This window comes from Danio rerio, chromosome 24 (assembly GCF_052040795.2).
Source record: "Danio rerio strain M-AB ecotype USA chromosome 24, GRCz13ab, whole genome shotgun sequence".
In the NCBI taxonomy this organism is placed as follows: Eukaryota; Metazoa; Chordata; class Actinopteri; order Cypriniformes; family Danionidae; genus Danio; species Danio rerio.
Window position 1 is genome coordinate 39162351 of NC_141044.1, and position 22134 is coordinate 39184484.

The following is a 22134-nucleotide window of genomic DNA, read 5'->3' on the forward strand; positions in this document are numbered from 1 at the left end:
TCTGACAACTTTTAAGCCTTATCATTTTTAACCTTACCCTTACAAAAAGCAAAAATAACGACATACTTTCACATTACTTTACTTAAAAAACTAACTAAGTAAGACCTTTATTTACATTTTTAAGTCACTTAAATACTACTACTATCATTTAAGTATGGAGGACGAAACCTGCAAAAAACAATAAATAAGTATGCAAATAAATAAACAACTGAGTAAATAAATACACAAATTCCTGCATAAATATAACAATAAGTACGCAAATAGATAAATAAATAAATGTATATGCAAATCTATAAATTCCTACTTAAATAAATATATAGCATTTTCTTATTCTCCCAACATCTGTGTAATTTATTTAATTATTAATCTGCCCGCACTATTAATATATTTATTTATGCAGAATTTGTGTTTTTTATATAATGATTTACTTAGTTGCATATTTTTTTATTTATGCAGGAATTTATGGATTTATTTACACATTTATTTATTTGCATATTTCTTTATTTATTGTTTTTGTAAGTTTCGTCCTCCATAGTTTATATGTTCAAAAATATTTTATTATAACTATAAAATATACAAACAATAAGGAACGTTATTAATTGAGTATTTTAAATAATTAAATAATAGATTAAAATTGTAACTATTGATTACAAAACACATTGAAACAACCAACAGACATATACACATACATACATACATACATACATACATACATACATACATACATACATACATAATAAAATTATAATAAATAAGTACGTAATAGCAATAATAATAATAATAATAATAATAATAATAATAATAATAATAATAATAATAATAATAATAATAAATAATAATACTAAGAAGAAGTAAATAAACTAAATGAAAATATATAAAGATATTATAATAGTAAAATTAAATTAAAATTAAAAATTAAAATTAAATTATGACAAACCATAACTCAAAATGCCGCAAAGTGCAAAAAAAACATCAATAAAATCCAAGAATAGAGTCCAGACTTGATGAAAGCCTCAGTTGACATTTGAATGACACAGGTAATGAATTTTAAGGAAATCCTTTTATTAATTGGTTATTAATAATAAAAAAAATGCTGTTTTATTTTCATAATATCATAAAGTAAGATTTTTCCTGTTCATTTTCTTTATATCCTCATTTAGGAAATCACTGTAAATATATATTTGCATGTGACTTTTATTTTGAAAACAGCCATTACGTCGTAACGGGTAGTTCCTCCCACCGGCCTTTGTAGGTTGTCTCCGTTGTCTCATATCTATTTTTATCTGACACACAGTCGGTAACGAATTAACTTGTCATTTTAAGCCACGTTTTAGCGGTTTTGGGCAAGCATAGTCGTACATTTTGTTACATTAAAGTTTAAAATCGATATTAAAGAAACCTTACACGAGTTTTACTCGAAGAATCTACTCGAAGAAAGCATAGCAACCGTCAGTTACAATCCTAAAAACCTTCTGTCAAACAACATGGACCAACTTGAAGTATCTACAAAAGAAACCAAGGTGAGATTTCCTAACATCTTAAACACTTAATTTCAAAGTTTTTATTTTCTGATAGACAAAATATATGTTGAGAATATTGGTTGATTTAGTTCTAGGCCTGTCAACCATTATACAGTCGAGTGAGTAATGAGAGTTAACCTGAATAACATGTGATGATGACTCAACTGTGGGTTACCAAGGAGTTTTTCCGAACTTTACCCAGTCAGAATGTATTTGAATGTATTACAGTAAAATAGTTTAACGATGTGTAAATATTGTTGGGCGAGGTCAGCTTTGGTATGTGGACTTTAAACGCTCTACGTTTTTAGGGAACTAACATTACAATGTTGTTTTAATGTTGTTTAAACATTATTATTATATATAATATTTTGAGCTGACGTGTTTTTAATTAACTTGTTTACTTGTATTTTTAACAAAAAAAAATTAAGATTACAATAATCTACATTTAGTCATTTACCAATTTAAATTATAATTAAATAATTTATTATTAGATCATTTTGACTCAATCTAATGTGTTACACTTCTGTAATTTCTATTTCATTAATGGATTCTTTAAAATATATTTTTAAAGTATTTTTTTTATTTTGTAATAAAAATAGTATTGTTTTTTTATTTGATTTTAACTGCTAAAGCTAGTTTTAAGTTTAATATTATGAAAAAGTAGTTTTATTTAAAAATTACAATCTGTTTGAGAATTGACATTGGTTTCCTTACACCCTGACCCTGTTGACGTGTATTAAATTTTAAACATTGTGAAAAATGTAGATTGACCAATTATGAAAGGCATTATAAAATTCAGTGATCATTTACTCCCCTTTCATGCATTTATTTTTCATGACACAGAGGAATTGTATTTATTTGTATTCTATTGAAAAATTTTTTCAAAAATTATTTGGTCCACGTTGAATTTAGTTTGACTTGTTTTTAATCAGTGTTTGCCTCTTTAAAAACTCATAAATTGTTAGTTATTTACTTTTTTTTAAGTCAAAATTTAATAATATAAATTTTATTAATTTATTATTTAAATATAATATGATTTAATATGGTCCCTTATACATTTGAATAAATACAGAATCTATAGAAATAAAGTTATTTATTGTTTACATAAATATAATGGTGATTTACCAATGCTTCACACTAATTTCACTCACAAAAAAAAAACTGTTTAAAGTGGACGTTTATTCATATAAATTAGAAGTTGACAGGTAATTATGATATTTGCACCCAATATTCTGATTAGTTGTTAGTTAGTTAGTTGTTTTTAATTTTAAATGTTGTTATAATATATTAATATTATTTTTTTTGAATATAATATGATTTAATATGGTCTCTTATTATACATTTTAATAAGTACATAGTAAGTAGAAATGAAGTTATTTGTTTAATATTTACATATACTTAAGACTAAGTGGAGTGGTATCGTACGGTTCAGTACGCTTTTATGGCCGTTTCCTCTGTCAAAAGGCATACCGAACCATATCATACAATTTTTTCGGCATCCTTTCGAAAGGGTACTAAAAACGAGAAAGAGTACCAAAAGGCGGAGCTACACATGCAGCTGAACGCTGATTGGTTACAGAGAATCGTCAATTGTGCATGCGACAAAAACAAGAAACAATACAGGATGCAGCACCATTTTTAAAAACAGCAATAAAAGAAGCGATCGAAAAAAGTGAAACAAATAAATGAAAATTTATCAATGCTTCACTTATGACATTTCACCTTCACAATAAATATTTAAAACTTTTAAAGTTGTTTAAACAGTATGATTCATAAATTTATATGTTATATATATATATATATATATATATATATATATATATGTATATATATATATATATATATATATATATATATATATATATATTTATATCTAATATATATTTATATATATATATTTAATATATATTTATTTGTCAATCTATTTCCTCATTTATATTCTAAATTTAATGCAGACACCATGTTTAGGTTTAACCTTTACATTTAAAATTATAAATGACAAGAGAATAATGATGTCTGAATTAACGTTTTGGGTAGTATTGTCTCTTTAACTGCAATTTACGTACATGTGACAGGACTGTATTTATTATTTCTGTTGTTTTCTCAGAGCCCCTGGGGCGCTCCTGCTCTGGCCCCTGCGCCCTGCTCTCTGGCTGATGTAATGAGTGAGCAACTGGCTCGGCAGCTGGACGAGGAGGGCAGTGCTTTATCACAGTGCCCAGAGTGAGTCTCAATCCTCCATATCAAACTATTACAGGCTTGAGGGCCGTTCTCACCAAAGACGATAACTGTAAATTTACATGTAATGGTAACTATATTTGTGTTCACAATATGTTGTAATTTATATAAACTTTACCCACACAAAATTTGTCATCTATGAAAAATAGTGCTGGGCAAAAATGAATCACATTTAAAGTAGAAGTTTTTTTCACGTAATTCAAGTGTGTGTACGGTGAATATTTATTATGTATCTATGAATGTAAGCAGGTATGCGTGTATTTGAGAAAATGTTTATTTATATTTAGATATGAAATATATTTGTTTATGATACAAATTATGTAAACATTTTAATGTCTGTGTAACACGATTATTTTGTCTCTATGTATGTTGTGCATCACATATATATAATGCACATACACATATATTATGCCAAAATAAACTTTCATTTTGGATGCAGTTAATCACGATTTAATCTTTGCTCAGCACTAATAAAAACAAACTTGACAGGAGAATGTGCCCAGCTGTAAGTAAATATTTTACATAAATATTGACTTTTGAATAATCACTTTAAGTCATCATATGAGCAATAATCATTAATAAATAATTTAAAATGTATTCTGATGTACATTCACTTTTAGGAAGGTTAATGTTTTATGTCAATTTTATTAACTTTTTATGTAATTTTAGTTTTGGTTTGTGCTTTTATGTGGCATTACCCTCTTGTAACCAACAGATGTCCTCAGTGTGCTACCTTTCTTTTGCATCTGACCAATAAATGCAAAGTGTGACCAATCACACACTGTAAAAATATTTGTAAATAAACAGTTTTCTGCATTTTTTGTCACTCGACAGAGCAGAGTTAAATAATCTCCCATAATTCTATTTACAACCTTAAATATGCAAACACAATGTGAATCACAAAATATAGAATCTGTTAATTAACAGATATTTTTTTACAGTGCAGTCAGTGTAGTGGAATAAAAGAAAAACAAGTTATTCTCACCGTTTTCAATGTAGGCAACACAAAGATGAAAAAACTATACTGGATATCTGAGGTACTTTTATTTTTATGCTTCACTTTTATAGTCTGACTTTCATGGCTTTATGTATTTTTTTTAATCATTTTTTTTTTTTGTGGTAGTTGTTTCCAAAATAGCCATTATCTTTAAATAATCTTTGAAAACAGGGCTTAACATCAAGCATTGTGCATCTCTACAATGTCATCTATAACTTTAGATTGTGAAAGCGTTTTACATTTCAATACATTCTGATTGACTTTGTGTTTTATTGTTTATATTAGCAAGAGAAAAACTCGTTCTGAGAGTCGTCTTTATCATTAAAGCTGTGGTCCATATTCTGCTGTTGTTTTACAATCAAAATGATTTTAAGAAACACACAGTTGAAGTCAAAATTAGTAAACCCCGGAATTATTAGCCCCCGTTTATTTTTTCGCCAATTTCTGTTTAAATAAGAAAAGATTTTTTTCAACACATTTCTAATCATAATAGTTTTAATAACTCATCTCTAATAACTGATTTCTTTTATCTTTGCTATGATGACAGCACATAATATTTGACTAGATGTTTTTCAAGATACTTCTCTACAGCTTAAAGTGACATTTAAAGGCTTAACTAGCTTAATTAGGTTAACTAGGCAGGATAGGGTAATTAGGCAAGTTATTGTGTAACGTTGGTTTGTTCTGTAGACCATTTTCGGAAAAAAATATAGCTTGAAGGGGCTAATAATTTTTACCTTAAAATTTTTTTAAAAAAATTAAAAGCTGCTTTTATTCTAGCCAAAATAAAACAAATAAGACTTTAGAAAAAATATTATCAGACATACTGTGAAAATTTCCTTGCTATGTTAAACATCATTTAGGAAATATATATATAAAAAAAAGAATAAAATTCAAAGGGGGGCTAATAATTATGATTTCAACTGTACATTTATGGTCATCTCTCTGGTTATTGTCCTTAATAGTTTTCTTTTAAAAACAATAACAACAATAGTAATGATTAGGTTTAGCCACCTGAAATATATATTTTTTTCTAAGGTGGCAGTGGTTGCATTGTAGTCATCATCACAAAATGAAAAATTATTGACTTACGAGAAGCAGGTTTTTTTATTTGTAACGGAAACATATTTTGATTTGTATTGTTTGATATTAGTTTCAGTCCTGAGCTGGACCTGGCCGGCACAGGTGAAGCAGACACGGACAGCGACCTGATTCTGGCCCAGATGCTTCAGATGCAGTTCGACCGCGAGTTTGATACACAGCTGCGCATAGAGGAGAAGAAGTTTAATGGTGACAGTAAAGGTAAAACCACTAAACATTTAGTTTAAATGAATTTATATTTGTATCTATTGGACTTGTTTGTTTATTTTTTATTTTACTTGTTAAACTGTTAATAAAGTGTTCAAGTTTATTTTTCATGATTTTAGACATTGTTTGTTTTATTGTTAAAATGTCAATGAACTGTTAATATAATAATATAATATAATAATAATATAAAATCTTAAAATTAAATCTAGGTATTGTGAACTATCCAAGACTATTTTATTTTATTTTATTTTATTTTATTGGTTTTCAGACTCTAAACTTTAGAAGAATTTAAAGTCCCAATTAAAATTCTCTTATATTTTGTAAAATAATTAAATTATTTAAGAAACTTTTATGGATAAATTTCATTACACATGCAATTTTTATTAATTCATAATTTCATTTATTGTATTTTTCCACGTTATCAATCCGTCAACAAATAAAATCCCAAAGTCATTTTTTGACGAGGCCCAAGAAATGTTTTTTTTTTTTTTTCAACTTATTAATTATTATTAAACTGCATGGACTTGATGATTCAAATTGATCACACATACCGTTTAGTCACTTGCATGTACTTTATTTTAGCAATTAAAATGGATTCCAGAAAAGTTTTAACACTTTACACTTGATTTCCAGTCTCCATATCCTTTGAGAACTACCGCATGGTTCATCCCTATGAGGACAGTGACAGCTCTGAGGATGAGGTTGACTGGCAGGACACTCGCCATGACCCATACAGAGCTGGTGAGTCTGTCTCCGCCACATATTAAATCCTATTTTAAATGCATCCTAAGCACTTAATCATTTTTGACCTGATCTGCTCACTCAGTCAAACCAACAACGACTCCTAAAAAGGGCTTTGTTGGAAAGGGCAAGAACATCACCACCAAACATGACGAGGAGATCTGCGGACGGAAGAACACTGCACGCATGGACAATGTCAGTCTTGTTTAATCTCACTATAAATTTCTTATCTTATGAATTGTCTTGTAATGATCTTGTTCTCTCAGTTTGCTCCAGAGGTGCATGTGGGCGATGGGATCGGCATGGACCTAAAACTCTCCAATCAGGTGTACAACGCTCTGAAACGCCACTGTCAGACAGAGCAGCGGCGCAGCGCTCGGCTACATGAGAAAAAGGAGCACTCCACTGCTGTGAGTGGCTTTTCTGCTTTGAGACCAGTCTGTCTTACTTTAATTAATGTTTTTAGTCATTATATGGACTGAAATAAATATTTTTGCTGCTTCCTTATACTTATTTTAAATGGGCTGAAACATTTTTTGGGGGGGGGACAACTTAACAAATATAAGTGAATTAAAGTCAACTTAATTCATTTGTTTTGGGAGAATATAAATGAATGGTGTGGAACCCTACATTTTTGACACTGTACTGTGGAAGAAAGGTCATGTAAAAAGCACAATTTATTTTATTTTGTTTTATAAAATGATTTTTGCTGCTTGTTCAAACTACTTCAAAATGGAATGAAACGACAATTCTTGAGATTTTTCTTTAGGACAACTTCATTGTTTTATGTTTAAATCACTTAAATTTGTTACATTAACTTAATTGATGGGCGACGCGGTGGCACAGTGGGTAGCACGATCGCCTCACAGCAAGAAGGTCGCTGGTTTGAGTTTCAGCTGGCTCAGTTGGCATTTTCTGTGTGAAGTTTGTATGTTCTCCCTGTGTTCGCGTGGGTTTCCTCCGGGTGCTCCGGTTTACCCCACAAGTCCAAAGACAATCGCTACAGGTGAATTGGGTAAACTAAATTGTACGTATTTTATGCGTGTGAATGAGTGTGTATGGATGTTTTCCAGTGATGGGTTGCAGCTGGAAGGGCATCTGCTGCATAAAACATATGCTAGAATAGTTGGCGGTTCATTCCATTGTGATGACCCTAGATTAATTAAGGGACTAAGCCGAAAGGAAAATGAATTAATGAATTAACTTAATTGATTTGTGTTGGGACAACATGACTGAATTGTTTTGAGCCCTGCATTTTACAGTGCACTGGGGATGAAATGCTATGCAAGAAGCCCAATCCTTTATTTTATTTTATTTTATTTTAAGAAATCTAATATAAAGAGCTTAGCCCAATATATAATTTAAGTAAGTTTAATTTGGTTTCTTTTTATTTTTTAAATGGAATTAAGTAAAGACCCTTAGCCTTTGTTTTGTTTTATTTTTACTTATTTATTTATTTATTACTCAAAATATTTAAGAAATTTTAAAGTAAAGAGCGCTAGTCAATGTTTTTTTTTTTTTAGAAAAATCTTTATTTTTCATTTTATTCCTTTATTTAAAGCAGCTGAAACAAATATTTATTTTTATTCTTCTTATTTTGTTTCAAGGTTTTTAGATTTAGCAAAGTGTAGAAGAAATTAAAGAACCTAACCCATTCTTCATTTAATTTTACGTTTTTTGTTTTAAAATTTGCACACTCAAACTATTTAAATAATTAGTATTAAAAGGCAAAGCCAATTTTTAATGAAAATGTCATTATAATTTAGTGTTTTAGAAGACCTAAAATATGAAATGTTTTATTTATTTATTTGAGCTCAGTTTGGTTTATTTCATATTTATTTTAGTTTAGGGTTTTCATACTGAACAACTTCTAGAAGAAATGTAATCGTGCACTTGTTTTATGACTGTACATTTAATGTCTTTTTTTTTCTCAGGAACAAGCCGTGGACCCCAAGACCCGACTGCTTATGTACAAAATGGTGAATGCTGGGATACTGGAGAACATCAATGGCTGCATCAGCACAGGAAAAGAGTCGGTGGTGTTTCATGCTAATGGAGGAAGGTGTGTGTCAGCGACTCGCCAACATTTTATGTTTTAGCACAAGGATGTATTTGTTAATTTGCATTGATCTCATTTTTGTCTCCTGTAGCTTTGAAGAGATGATTGTTCCAGAAGAGTGTGTGCTCAAGGTTTTCAAGACCACCCTGAATGAGTTCAAGAACAGAGATAAATATATTAAGGATGATTACCGCTTCAAAGACCGCTTCAGCAAGTTAAATCCTCGCAAAATCATCCGCCTGTGGGCTGAGAAGGAGATGCACAACCTCACCAGGTGAAATGCGTATTCATTTAAAGGGATGCTTCGCACAAAAATAATAATTGACGTTGTTTACTCGCCATTAGGCCGTGACTTTTTTTAATCTTTAAAAGAGCATTAAAGATTTGAGTCATAAAATGTAAATCAATGGATTCCAGCATTTTGAAAGTCAAGAAAACATTCAGACAAAACTAAATAAATACCTGTAGTCAAAAATAAATATATTATTATTAGAAATTCTTATTATGTAATTCAGTATTACTTTACAAACTGTATCATGAACAAACCAACTAAACATGTGCATATTATTCAGCAATGTAACTAAAATAAATAAAGTTAAATACAGTAGCGCAAAGTGTGCTTTTCCTTTCTTTTTATTTTAGTTAAATGATTGAATAATATGCAAAGTTTTAGATGGTTTATTTATGATATAGTTTGTAAAGTCTTTTAGTGGATGTGTTATATGAGACCTACTGTAACTTTGTTTAACAAACAAGTGGTTCTAATTGGATTTGCATCGTGTAAACCTTATATAAAAGTGACAAGTTTTCAGCTCCTATACTTTTAATTTTATTAATTATTATTATATTTTGCATAAATCATTAGATGTTTTACTAAATTCTGTGCAGAAATAGCATAAAAAGGCCACTGATTTCATTTGGCCTGAACCAAGAGTTGTGATTTAAAGGTAATAATTTTCTAAATAATATTCAGATTCTTGCACATATGATCATTTTGCTTCAGTGCATCGTCAGGAGCTGTAGGGATTAATTTAGATTTATCTGTACAGAATGTTTTTGGGGGGTTTTTTTGACTCTCAGAGTGCTGGTAGCGTCTGACATGTCTTATATAAACCACATAGTCATCACTGTTTTGTGTTGAAGATGTGTCTTTTTTTACAAAGTAATAAAGTCTCCTACATGTTGGGGATGAGCGAATTAACATTAAATGAAACATTTTCTGTGAACCATTCCCTTAAGCATACAAAATTAATATTTCACACATTTAACAAGCGAAAATTGCTAAAATGGAATGTCTTAGACAATTTAAGATAATGACATAATACTATAGTGTTGTTTAATCCACTTTATTTTCGTATTTTTATGTTTTTCTTTTTTTCTTTTACTTCATGTGCTCACAAATGTGCATGTAGGATAAAGAAAGCAGGGATCCCGTGCCCGGAGGTGGTGATTCTGAAGAAGCATATCCTTGTGATGTCTTTCATCGGGAAGGACCACGTTCCTGCGCCTAAACTAAAGGATGCCATTCTGAACTCTGAGGATATGAAGAATGCGTACTACCAAGTGCTAAATGTACGTGAGATATTTCACAACTTCATATCAGACGTTTAAACAGACATAATGGCATACTGCTAGAGTTGACAATACTCTTGTAATAGTAATATTCATGTTAAGGATGTTCTATATAGTATGTAGTAGGGCAATTTGGACATGCCACATCCGCCAATAATTGTCGCTATCACATGACCTGCTTACAACACATTTTGTTGCTTCACTCCCATTCACTAATTTTCTTGTGTGGCTTCGATGAGTTATTAAAATGGCCATTGGATGCACACTTTAGAATCTCGCCAGAAGTAGGTCATCAGGGTACTACTTTTGGATTGTTGTGAAGTTGGAAATACTACTTGGCTCGCTATATATATATATATATATATATATATATATATATATATATATATATATATATATATATAAATTCAAGTGACATGAAATAATGTTATAACTAACATTTATCGACAGCAGTGGCGATTTAAAAGCTTAATTCAGGATAATTTTGCTTATTTTGCTTATCAAGCTTTATCCAAACACCGTTTACTTGGTCACCTGCATCAATTAATTTACAGCTTTTGAGTTCAGTTTGTTAAAACCAAAGGTTTCTTGCAGTACTGTTTTGTAATAAATGGAAAGCAAATTACATTTGTCTCCTCCCCTATTTAGCTAATTCAAAAAATTGGCTGATCCGTGACAAAAAAATATAATGTGATCCAAACCGTGAGATTTGGGATCTGTTACACCATTTATAAATAAATATCCACATATTGTAGAGAAGTATGGACTTTAAAATGCACTGGGAGTTTTGTTTGTTGTTCTTGTAGTAGCTGAGGAACAAGCACGTGCATTATTTTACATTCTTACATTTTAAAGAGACGTATGATAAATGTTTTTTACACCCAAAAATGGACATGTCATTGCAGGTATTTTGAGCTGTAAATTGAAAACCTAAAAAAATAGTTTTGTATCTTTTTATTATTGTTATTATTTTAGGGTAAAATTCAACTTCTAAAAACTTCAGTTCTTTCTGCTCACCTCTTGTTTTTATTTTTCAGATGATGCAGCGACTTTATCAGGACTGTAACCTGGTTCATGCTGATCTGAGTGAATACAACATGCTCTGGCATGATAGACAGGTTTGTATGAAAATGGTTTTCAATTTTCCTAAGTTTCAAAAATACAGTAACGGTAAATTATCAATACAGTTTAAAATACATTGCTGTAGAAAGCAGCTATTCGAAAGTACAATTTATTGCTTGGATGCATAATATTAAGCATCATCACTTCAGTGTTCAGTGTCATTGATCCTTTAAAAAATAAATGTAATATGATTATTTAATAGGCAAGAAACATTTATTATCAAGAATACTGAAACTACATATTTTCATGGACACTGTATACTCTATTTTTCTTTCCCAGTATTTAAGTAAATGATTTTTTTGCAGTTTTGATTTAATAGATCCATGTTGAATAAATTGAGTTTTTTTTTTTTTTTATAATATAAAACTTGTGCAATCTAAATCCTTTATAAAGTCTATAATCTATAAAAGGAATTTTCCCCCACTCATTCAGGTGTGGTTTATTGATGTGAGTCAGTCTATAGAGCCGACTCATCCTCACGGTCTTGAGTTCCTCTTCCGGGACTGCAGGAATGTGGCCACAGTAAGTGTCTGAATTATCTTGCAGTGTATTAACAAGATTCTGACAGCTCTAAAGCATTTATGATAATGAAATACTTCTCTTTTTGATCTCCAGTTTTTCCAGAAAGCTGGCGTAGCTGAAGCTTTCAATGTGTTTGAGCTCTTCAACACCGTATCTGGACTGCAGATTAACAGCGATAATGAGGCTGATTTCTTAGCCCAGGTTTGGACTTCATTATTTGTTATTTGCCATCCTTCTGCATCCCTGATTTTTAAACAGAGACAAAAGACACGTACAGCTGAAATGAATGCTTTGGTGCATAGATTTAAGCTTGGTCACATTTTAAAGAAGACAGATGTCAGATTGTAGCTGAAGTGATAACATTTCAAAAAGTTAAATAACACAAAAGTTATGTGCATTTGCCTATGAAAATTGTCACTTTATTTTGATGGTCCTTTCAACGCATTTTGTTGAATGTAAGTTACATTGCATCTACATGCTAACTAATTCTCATCTGATTATAAGTATACTGTTAGGTTGGGGTTAGGTTTATGGTTAGTGTAGGTTGACGTACTTGCAAAGTTTCTTTTAGTCAGTTTAATGTCTGTTGAAAGAGCAGTATCAGCAGATATTAAGCATACAGTCTACTAATTCTCAAATAAGAGTTAATTGACATGTAGTTGCAATGCAACTTTTAGTCAACAAACTGTGCAATAGTGACCAACAAAATAAAGTCTTACCAAAATATTTCGAAAAATATTTCTATTTTGATCTCAAAATGAGCTTTCAGTAACATCTTGTTTAGCTGCAGTACCAACATGACCACCTGATGACATCCAGTTCCCAATGGTGACCTTGCATGTTTTGCCCCCTGTTTTAAGGATTATGAACAGTATTTTTCACACATCTAACAATATTTGTGAAGTAGACAAACAATTCAAAGTGTATTGCTGTAGCAAAGTAATGCCTAATAATAACTAATAATAAAAAATGACAAATAGCGGTTCAGAAAGCATCTGACAGTTTGGACAAACACTACAATTCACCACTATAATGTTACCAGGTGACCTTAATGAAAATGACTAGCTTAGTTTAGCTTATTACTTTGGATGTGTGCACAGCGCACAGATGTGCATTAATAGCAGTTTAAACTGACCGGAAATGCATATAGATGAATTAATAATAATAATGATACACTTATTTTATATAGCGCCTTTCCAGTGCCCAAGGGCGCTTTTCAATAATAGTAGGAGATCAAGAACAACAAAACACAAACCGGCGAGAAAATAGACTACTGAACAACAAAGACAAGGGAACATAGCAAAAAAGAAACAGACACAACAGCTACAGAACTTAATGATTATAGCATTCAGATAGTAAGTGGGTTTTAAGAAGAGACATACAGTTGATGTAAGAATTATTAGATTTTTTTTTTCTTTTTTTAAATATTTCCTAAATGATGTTTAACAGAGCAAGGAAATTTTCACAGTATGTCTAATAATATTTTTTCTTCTGGAGAAAGTCTTATCTGTTTTATTTCGACTAGAATAAAAGCAGTTTTTAATTTTTAAAACACTATTTTAAGGTCAATATTATTAGCCCCTTTAAGCTCTATTGTTCCATAGTCTACAGAACAAACCATTGTTATACAATAACTTGCCTAATTACCCTAACCCAGTGGTTCTCAAACTGTGGTACGTGTACCACTAGTGGTACGCAGGCTTCCTTCTAGTGGTACGCGGAGGAATAAAATATGTCATGTATATGCTACATATTTCAAAATTTTGCAAAAAATATGTATATAATATTCCATATATGACTTTTAGCCTATATTTCTGAGGTAATCTGCCATGTTTTTTTTACTGTGCAGAGTTGTAGCTGCTTTACTGGGCCTACTACGCTACTTTATTTCAATACTGCTCATTTTGGTGGTACTTGGGGAGACAATTTTTTTCTGAGGTGGTACTTCATGAAAAAAATTCGAGAACCACTGATCTAACCTACCTAGTTAACCTAATTAACCTAGTTAAGCCTTTAAATGTCACTTTAAGCTGTAGAGAAGTGTCTTAAAGAATATCTAGTCAATTATTATTTACTGTCATCATGACAAAGATAAAATAAATCAGTTATTAGAGATGAGTTATTAAAACTATTATGATTATAAATGTGTTGAAAAGATCTGCTCTCTGTTAAACAGAAGGGAAAAATAAACGGGGGCTAATAATTCTGAATTCAACTGTATAATGCATACACATACTTTAAAATGCATATAGATAATTAAGTACAATCATAATTAAGCATTGATTAAACCTAACAGATATTTTTGGGGGGGTTTTGAGTCGCAAGTTATAAAGATTCCACCCACACCTAGAACCCTGATTTACATTTAAAGAGAAACCTATAAAAAGTGTGGTTTTGCTTCCAAACATAAAGGTACAACATAGTATAATAGTTGATCTTTGAGGAATTTATAAGCCACAGACACGTTTTAGAGACACCTCAAGACTTGTATTACATCTTTTATTTACAGACAAACAATATAAAACGACTCCTTTATCCTAGTCCTGAAAGGATCCAATCAGTGATTTAAAGCTATGCAATTTTATGTTGTGCCTTTACAGATCGAAGCCCTGGAGAAAAGAAACGAAGACCACGTGCAGAAATCTGGCAAGAAAATCTTCAGCGACACTTACGAAGGCAGTCCACCTCAATTAAACACTGACGATGATTAACACAAACACAATAGCTAAAAAATGAGAAAAGTACCGGAGAGAAAAATGCCTCCAGTCACAAAATAACGGTGTGTAATGGCTCACGAAACGCCCGTGTGAAACACTCGCGCCATATCCTCCTCCTCCTGCTGCTGCTCGGTGTCGAAAATGGTATTTCATGGTCATTCCAGACATCAAGCACAACCTGTCATTGAAAAAAAAACAGACAGATTTGGGAGGGAGAAAACAGAAATACAGCAAAAAAAAAAAAATAATTAACAGAGGCACATGTGATGTTTTAGATTTATGTGGTGTTAAAAATGTGTCTCCTTTCACAAAAAGAGCAAGCCGAGAATGAAAATCTCCGGATTTGTGTGTTGATTTGAGCTGAACCCATGACTGCTCAAACTGTGCATCACAGTCTGGTTTTTTTTATATACATATGTGGAATCGTTTTACTTTCAAGATGGCTATTGTGGTAGATTTGGTCCTTAAGATCCTAAATTGTCAAATCAGATCAAGGTGAAAATAAACTCATGAATAGCTGTTTTCATCTTGTTGTTTATTTATTTACTGTTTCCTAGACGTGCTAGGAATATTTTCAGAATCAGTTTTATTGCCAAGTGTGCTTCACACACACACACAAGGAATTTGTTTTGGCTACAGAAGCTTCCAGTGTATATAAAGTCACAAAGACAACACAAAATAAATATGAAAAAAATTCAGTTAAACATTGAACAGACATGCAGTTAGTCAAGAAATCTGGATGTTGAATTGTATGTACAGATTTGTAGTAAATATACAGGTTATAAGGTTTATATTTTGAATAAATTGAAACTGTTTTGGGTTGCACAGTGGTTAGCACTGCAAGTATGTCGCTGGTTTGAGTCCCGGGTGGGCCAGTTGGCTTTTCTATATGGAGTTTGCATGTTCTCCCCGTGTTGGCGTGGGTTTCCTCCACCCCAATGAATGAACAAAACTATTTTTTCAAGCCTTAGTTTTAGTTCGTGAAATATTTGCATGCTCAGGCTTTATTCGTAGAAATAAATTAATAAAATTGTTTTTGTGATCGGTTATTATTATTAATGGGATGGTATAAGATTAATATAAAGAGTAATACATCATAATGAAATATATTGAAAAACTTTTATTGTGGGAAGGCAGCATTGCAGTGAGAGAAAAACAATAATCAATGCAATAAAAATTAATAAATTATAAGATGCATACAAACAGAATGATTGTACATTAGGAGGAAAACTTAGAAGAACTTTTGTGTGTGTGATTATTTATTTATTTTTAATTATTAAAAAAAAGGAAACTGCTCCATAAATGCACAGTTTATAGTTCCATATTTACTTAATAAAAATATGTGACCCTTAAATACAAGAATGTGGAACTACATGATCTAATACGACAGCAGAATTAATGTTTTATTGTGTCATAATAATTCATTTTCTTGACATATTTTGTCCATATAACAGTCAATGAAAACGTCTGTAGCTGACCACAACCAAAAAAAAAAAAACCTTTAGATTCTTGAAATGAGACTTCCATTTCTCTCTGCTTAGCTTCTCATACTGGAAGACATTCACCTCTGAAAATTATACTTGGTTAATCACATTGTTATAATAATAACAATAATAATAATGGATTTTATTCGAGAAGATTAGAAGATTAGACTTACATTTTAACATTCAGGTTTGATCCAAAGCCCCCAAATGAACTGAATCTGGTAAATAAAATATTCTAATTTATTATGATGCTGTTATTAGCCCTCATGCCCAATATTTATTCTTTTTCAAATATTTCTCATCAGATATTTAATGGATTAAGGAATTTTTTACAATGTTTTCTATAATATTTTTCATCTTCCGGAAAAAGTCTTATTTGTTTTATTTCGACTAGAATAAAAGCAGTTTATTTTTTTAAATCCATTTTAAGGTCAATATTATCAGCCCCCTTAAGCCATATTTTTTAAAGATTGTCTACAAAACAATCCACTGTTGTTCAAAGACCTTGTTAAGCCTTTAAATGTCACTTTAAGCTGAATACTAGTATCTTGAAAAATATCTAGTCAAATATCTGTCATCATGGTAAAGATTAAAGAAATCTCTCCAGAAGGAAAAGATATATCCAGTGTTAAAATCACACTAAAATCAGTGTCAGATAAGTGGGGAAAACAAAAAGAAATTCAGAGGTGCGCTAAAGAAATAGTTTATCAAGATAAGTTCATAATTAGACAGTTTATTATTAAAAATATACTAGAATAAACGTCCCAGATCAGAGGTTAAATATAAAACAATTGATTCAAGGAAGTAAAATAGTCATCGTTAATTGGAAATGCTCAAATTTCATTCATTCATTTTCTTGTCAACTTAGTCCCTTTATTAATCTGGGGTCGCCACAGCGGAATGAACCGCCAACTTATCCAGCAAGTTTTTACGCAGCGGATGCCCTTCCAGCCATTTCTGGGAAATAAATGCTCACATATTATAGTATAATGTAGTAATAATAATACAGTTTTGAAACTCAAATTGGTGTCATGTAAACACACTAAATATAAACCAATATAGTGTACATCGTGGGATTATAAATGATCTAATAAACTGCATTCATAAAGTCTCATTATGCCTGTAGCCAATCACACAAGCTCCGTGCGTCTTAGCCAATTATATGCCATGTTTAATTACCCAATCAGAGCAAGTCACATGACTGATGAGTTGTTTGGAGTTTTGTTTGCAGTATACAAGTCTGTTAAAGTTGATGAGTGTTTCACTACAGACGTCACAGCAAACAAGAGTTCAGGTGAGTACATCAAGTTTTCTCTTTCAATGTGTGGTTAAATGTTGAAGTTACTGACTTTTATATTTACCAGCATTTTTAATCATTACTTCAATAATCACGTCCTTCATTACAAGTCTTATTTTATTATCTTTATTGATTATTTCACCTATTTTCATTATTTCAACTTGTTAGCATTACTTTTAAATGATTTTGTCATACAAGTCTTTAGTTTTATTTACTATTCATTTTATTTTGACATGTTCTTCAGATTCGTATGTTCAGCTGTTCTCTATATTAAATGTAAAAACCTCTTGTTAATGCCTAATACTTACACCAATAAGCTTAAATTTACAAAACAAAAAAAGGTTGCGTGTTATTCAACAGGCAAATTAAATTTAAGGCCCTAATAAAGGAAACCAAACATGATTGTTGAAGTCACAAGCATGAGTTTGGACTACTTATTGGAGAAAACAGGGCTGTATATACCATGAGCAAACTAAATCAGACACAGGTGAGAGTAATTAATGAAGCTAATGAGGTAATCAGGAACCGGGGAACAGTTACCCATACTAGTGGATGCTGCTCTCTCATTGGCTGTTGGTAATCGCTGATATTATTTTCAATCAGAACACATTTCACACGACATGATTTTAAATCGACAGATATTAGATCGTCCAGATATTTAGCATGCCAAGTATCTCATTGGTGTCGGCGATTCTCTCAGATCGCGTCTTTGATAGTTCACACACTGTGTGATTGTCACTCACGTGAACGAGCACCGACAGCGATTTCTCAAAACCTGTCAGCTAGTCAAACTCAAGACCTTAAAATGGTTTTAAACAATTAAACACTGCTTTTATAGCCAAAATAAAACAAAAAAGACTTTTTTTTTTAGAAGAATAAATATTATCAGACATAACGTACTGTTAAAATTTCCTTGCTCTGTTAAACATCATTCGGTAAATATTTTAAAAGAATAATTTTGACTTCAAATGACACGAATCTGGTTTGTAACTGAAGGTAATGTAACTAGATTTTTTTCCTGCATTTATTTATATATATATATATATATATATATATATATATATATATATATATATATAGATAGAGAGAGAGAGAGAGAGAGAGAGAGAGAGAGAGAGAGAGAGAGAGAGAGAGAGAGAGAGAGAGATTTTAACAAACTTTATTTTGCCTTTTTTAAAAGGAATCAATACACAATCAGTATAAGATCATTGAAAAAATTACATTAGCACATTTTTTTTTCTTTTAAAATAATTCAGAAAAAGATAAGTTCTCTCCTATAACAGTACATATCTGTCCATCTGAATCCCAAATATCTTTAAAACCTACAATATTGTCCATCAATCTATAATAATTAAATTCTAGCTGTATTCTAGCCCTTATTATACATTTACACACACACACACATATATATATATATATATATATATATATATATATATATATATATATATATATATATATATATATAGAGAGAGAGAGAGAGAGAGAGAGAGAGAGAGAGAGAGAGAGAGAGAGAGAGAGAGAGAGAGAGAGAGAGAGAGAGAGAGAGATATCACGCTGTAAAAACTTTTAAAATATACAGTTGAAGTCAGAATTATTCTCCCCTCTTTGATTTTTTTAATAACAGAGTAAGGAAATTTTCACAGTATGTCTGATTTTTTTTTTTCTTTTGGAGAAAGTCTTATTAGTTTTATTTCAGCCAGAATAAAAGCAATTTTTAATTTAAGAACCATTTTAAGGTCAAAATTATTAGCCCCCTTAAGCTAATTTTTTTTCAATAGTCTAAAGAACAAACCAACTTTATACAATAAATTGCCTAATTACCCTAACCTGCCTAGTTACCCTAATTAACCTAGTCAAGGCTTTAAATGTCACTTTAAGCTGTATAGAAGTGTCTTGAAAAATATCTTGTCAAATATTATTAACTGTCATCATGGCAAAGATAAAATAAATCTGTTTTTAGAGTTATTAAAACTATTATGTTTAGAAATGTGTTGAAAAAAAATCTCTCCGTTAAACAGAAATTGGGGAAAAAATAAACAGGGTGGCTAATAATTCAAGGGGGCTAATAATTCTGACTTCAACTGTAGATATTTATTATTGATTTGTTCTTGCCATAAAAATAGCCTTGGTTGCTCACATGGCATTAAATAAAAATAAAAAATAAAAAAACATCCACACTTGTCTGCCAGCTATACTTCAAATGCAGTCAGCAGGCCGTACTTGTTAACTTAGCCAAACATTCTAGAATAAATTGCATTTCAAGAGATTTGGCTACAAAAATAATTAATTCTAAAGCAGAAGACAGAAAAGCTTAGATGAGGTCCTTAAAGCTAACCACTGGTAATAAAGGTAAAAAATACAATGTTAGATTGCTAGTTATGATGATGATGATTATTATTATTATTATATAGTTTTTTTGCCTAGTCTATGTCAGGTAGCAGCATAAGCAGTCACTGACAGAATGTACCCAAGTTGCGAGCTGGTTACTTTTAAGTCCTGTCAATTTCTGTTCGGTGCATTATAGGTTATTGAAATGCCACATTATAGTCAGTGAAATTAAAGGAATTTGGCATAGTGTGTGAACCCTTTGGGGAACTATATTATGTATATTAACTATATAACACTTAATTCAAATAACCAAAAAGTACAACCTCTAGCCCTTTCTTCTGCGTTTTGTTGCAGGCGGGGAGCTGTTTGAGCGGATTGTAGATGAGTTTTAATCACGCAGATCCTGGAGGGAATCCCAGTACATGCATGGGGAAAAACATCGTCCACCTCGACCTGAAGCCAGAAAACATTGTCTGTGTGAACGCCGCCGGGACGCTCCTCGAGATCATTGACTTTGTGCTGGCCTGCAAACTGGGTGAGTGGTGCAAATTCTTTATATCACCATTTCATCTGGAGCAAAGCGAGTCGATTTGACTGAAGTTATAGTGTCCACTCGTTCACAATACCCTTCAACAGCAGAAATGCCCATTTATTTCCTCCTGTAAATGAGTGTACATATATGTTCAGCCTTTATATTTAAGTAATTTTAACTAATATTGAAATGTTTATATAATTTGCTTGCAAAACAAAGTAATATTTTCAGTTTTTGTAGATCTAGTATATGAAACTGGCTTTGTTTACCAAACAAATGGATCTAATTGGATTTGCATTATAAACCTGAAGTTATTATTTTTTTGTTCATGTTTTGTTTAGTTCCTGTACTCCTAAAATCATTCCACATAAATCTGCAAAAAAAAATTTTACTTAAAAAAAAAATAAATATATATATATATATATATATATATATAAAAATTTTAAAACAAAATGGTGTAAAAATAGCAAGAAATGTCCACAGGTTTTGTTAGGCCCTGCTTATGATCTACAATAATATTGCAACTTAAATACTTGAATCCCAAACCTCTGACACTGTGAAGCGTATTAAAATTCAGTTATATATATAATATGTAAATGTATAAAAGCAATGTAAATGTATAAGAGCTCAGTTTTTGATTGGTAATGTGCATTTGTAAGAACTTTTATTTGGACTAGTTTATAGGCAAATTCGCATAGAAAAGTGCAAAGTCCAACCCTCATCAAACCAATTAAGTCCTTTAGGCTTGTTTGAAATCTACAGGTAAGTGTGTTGAAGCAGGGCTGCGGCCCTCCAGGAACTGAGTTTGACACCCCTGCCCTAAAATATGAAGTATAGATTGATGGAAGCTTATTTATTCAGCTTTCATTTGATGTATAAATCTTAATAATTCATTCATCCATCCATCATTTTTCAACTACTTTTCCGGGGACTGGTCGCGGGGGCAGCAGTCTTAAGAGAGAACCCCAGACTTCACTCTCCCCAGACACTTCCTTCGGCAGGATCCAGAGGCTTTCCCAGGCCAGCAGATAAACCGTCCCTCCAGTGTGTCCTGGGTCTTCCCTGAGGCCTCCTCCCGGTGGGACAGATGCTCGAGCCACCTTAACTGACTTCTCTCAATGTGGAAGAGCAGCAGCTCTACTCTGAGCTCCTCCCGGGTGACAGAGCTCCTCACCCCATCTATAAGGGTGCGCCCTGCCTCCCTGCGATGGAAACTCATTTCGGACGCTTGTATCTGAGATCTTGTCCAAAAAAAATAAATAAATCTCATGACTCTTTATGTGGTCCAGAATCACAAATAGTAAAAATCACAACAAGAACTCTGTTTTCCTAAATATCACTAGCTATGTTTCCATCCAAAACATGAAAATTAACTTTGTCCAAAACTGAAACATTGCATAAAAGGTGTGCAAATAAAGCAGCGTTTCCATCTAATAGGTCAAAGAGAACAAAACCACCACTTCCTGATAAACTGGCGCCAAATATTAAAAGAAAAATTGAAATTTACTGCGGTGGGAGAAGCTGCTTGGATCTTTTCCTTGTTTAATAAATGACTCTCGCCTCAGAACACGATGCCGACATGCAATGAACACGTGGAACACAGACGCTCTTGACAATTCTGGAAGTCATTATATTAATAGTATAATAATATTTAATACTGGCGTTTTAAAATGACTTTCAGATGTTCAGATATC

At 31.5% G+C, this 22134-nt stretch overlaps 2 protein-coding genes across 2 annotated transcripts in view; one reads left to right on the plus strand and one right to left on the minus strand.

The window, feature by feature from the left end:
• The window catches only part of pak1ip1 (PAK1 interacting protein 1), a 379523-nt gene that overhangs the window by 83856 nt on the left and 273533 nt on the right, over positions 1–22134 (minus strand). The gene's annotated exons all lie outside the window — the stretch shown is intronic.
• riok3 (RIO kinase 3 (yeast)) lies at positions 1242–14805 on the plus strand. Its single transcript, NM_001003614.2, is given in 13 exon segments — positions 1242–1520; positions 3628–3743; positions 5909–6057; positions 6697–6804; positions 6890–6999; positions 7071–7214; positions 8739–8866; positions 8955–9137; positions 10276–10435; positions 11473–11553; positions 11990–12079; positions 12173–12280; positions 14680–14805. Coding segments are annotated over 13 exon segments (1524 nt in total). The 5' UTR covers positions 1242–1484; the 3' UTR covers positions 14791–14805.